General features: G+C 31.3%; 1 protein-coding gene across 1 annotated transcript in view; it reads left to right on the top strand.

Moving 5' to 3' along the window:
* Scn2a (sodium voltage-gated channel alpha subunit 2) overlaps nucleotides 1-1,610 on the top strand; it is a 98,810-nt gene that overhangs the window by 46,014 nt on the left and 51,186 nt on the right. Inside the window, exon 15 of the mRNA XM_004646394.2 lies at nucleotides 164-337. Within this exon, the coding sequence (XP_004646451.1) occupies nucleotides 164-337 (174 nt within the window). The remainder of the gene's footprint in view (nucleotides 1-163; nucleotides 338-1,610) is intronic.

Below are 1,610 nucleotides of genomic sequence, written 5' to 3'. Positions count from 1 at the left end.
CACACACACACACAAATAAAGAATGTAAACTAATTTTTTTAAAAAGAAAATACTTATAAAAAATTTGATTTTAATTTTGATTTTCCTTGAGTAAATTAAATTGCACAACAATTATGTATGTTTCAAGGTTATTCACATATTGAATAAATTGCATTTTTCATAGGTTTTCACTGGGATCTTCACTGCAGAAATGTTTCTCAAGATCATTGCTATGGATCCGTATTATTACTTTCAAGAAGGCTGGAATATTTTTGATGGTTTTATTGTGAGCCTTAGTTTAATGGAACTTGGCTTGGCAAACGTAGAAGGATTATCAGTTCTTCGATCATTTCGACTGGTAAATTAATTAAGAATGTCCATATTACTTATTTTTATAATTTTTTAGCCATCATTCTTAGCAAAAGAATAGTAGTGTGATTTTTCATAATTATATTATTTGAGTGTGTTTCTAGACAGCCTGGGTTGTTTTACTAGCAGGTTGTAGTTCCCCCTGCATAATAGTTTTTATTAATAAAGCTTATTCAGATGAATAGTCAGCTGTTCTCTCCTTAGTACTCCAAAGACAGATTTAACGAGGAAGGAGAAAAGAAGAAGCACATGTAAATTCAAATCACAGCAAGATGCTGTAGTCAATCAGTTACCTGAGGTTTGTGTAACCATTTATAAAGTTTCTCAGGGACCCAATAGTATATCTTGTTATTTAAAAAGTTGTCTTTTATTTGATCTTAGTATAATTTCTTTCTCAAGAGTAGTTATGGATCTGATTTTATGCTAGAAGTATGCAAAAAAATAGAAAAATATTAGAAATGACTATATAACCAGTGACATAAATAAGTTCTTTTAAAAATGTTTGGTAAACTTTTAGAACAATATGGTATGTTTAGGAAAAGAACATTGGACTCTTGCTTAATGTCTCAGGCTGTTGGATAAATTATTGTCTGGGAATAGGTTACATGCTTTAGTGCTTATATTCACATCTGTGGGTCACTTAAAAGCCATTAAATAATGCAATATTCTCAGCCTGTTACTGAGTGAAGCATCAGAAATGAAACATTGCTACCATTTAACTGTAAAAGGTCCTTTATAAACCTATGTGAGTCAGTGTCACCAAATGTCAAACACAGTAACAAAGAGACATTTATACATGTTAATTAGATCAGTGTTAGTAGATTCGTAAGTCCAAGTATTTCTCCTGCGAATGTAATAAATCTGAGGGTTATGCCCCAGTGTTACATAGATACAACTAAGTTAAAGAAATCTAAGGACTCAAAGAAATTAGTTCCTTTTCTTTTATATTTTATGTCACTTAAGTATTAATTAATTTACACTTGTGTGGTTCAGTACCATATTTGAAGTACACTGAAAAATATATTTGTTTGAGGCTTTAAAATAATGAGAACTCCTAGTTCTCTAAAAATGTGTCTCTGCTCATTAAGCACCACTGAACTTAATTTTGTTCCCTAATAAAGAATTTTATTTTTTGTATTTCTCGGGAAAGTTTGGAGCATTTAAAATAAATATGCCAGGGCTGGGGAGATAGCTCAGTAGAATAAGTGCTTGCCTGGCAAGTTCAAGGTCATGAGTTCAATCCCCAGTACCGCCAAAAAATT

Source organism: Octodon degus, unplaced genomic scaffold, assembly GCF_000260255.1.
Source record: "Octodon degus isolate 3935 unplaced genomic scaffold, OctDeg1.0 scaffold00267, whole genome shotgun sequence".
NCBI classification, from domain to species: Eukaryota; Metazoa; Chordata; class Mammalia; order Rodentia; family Octodontidae; genus Octodon; species Octodon degus.
The sequence above is the reverse complement of the archived record's forward strand: the minus strand, read 5'-3'. Positions and strand labels throughout refer to the sequence as shown.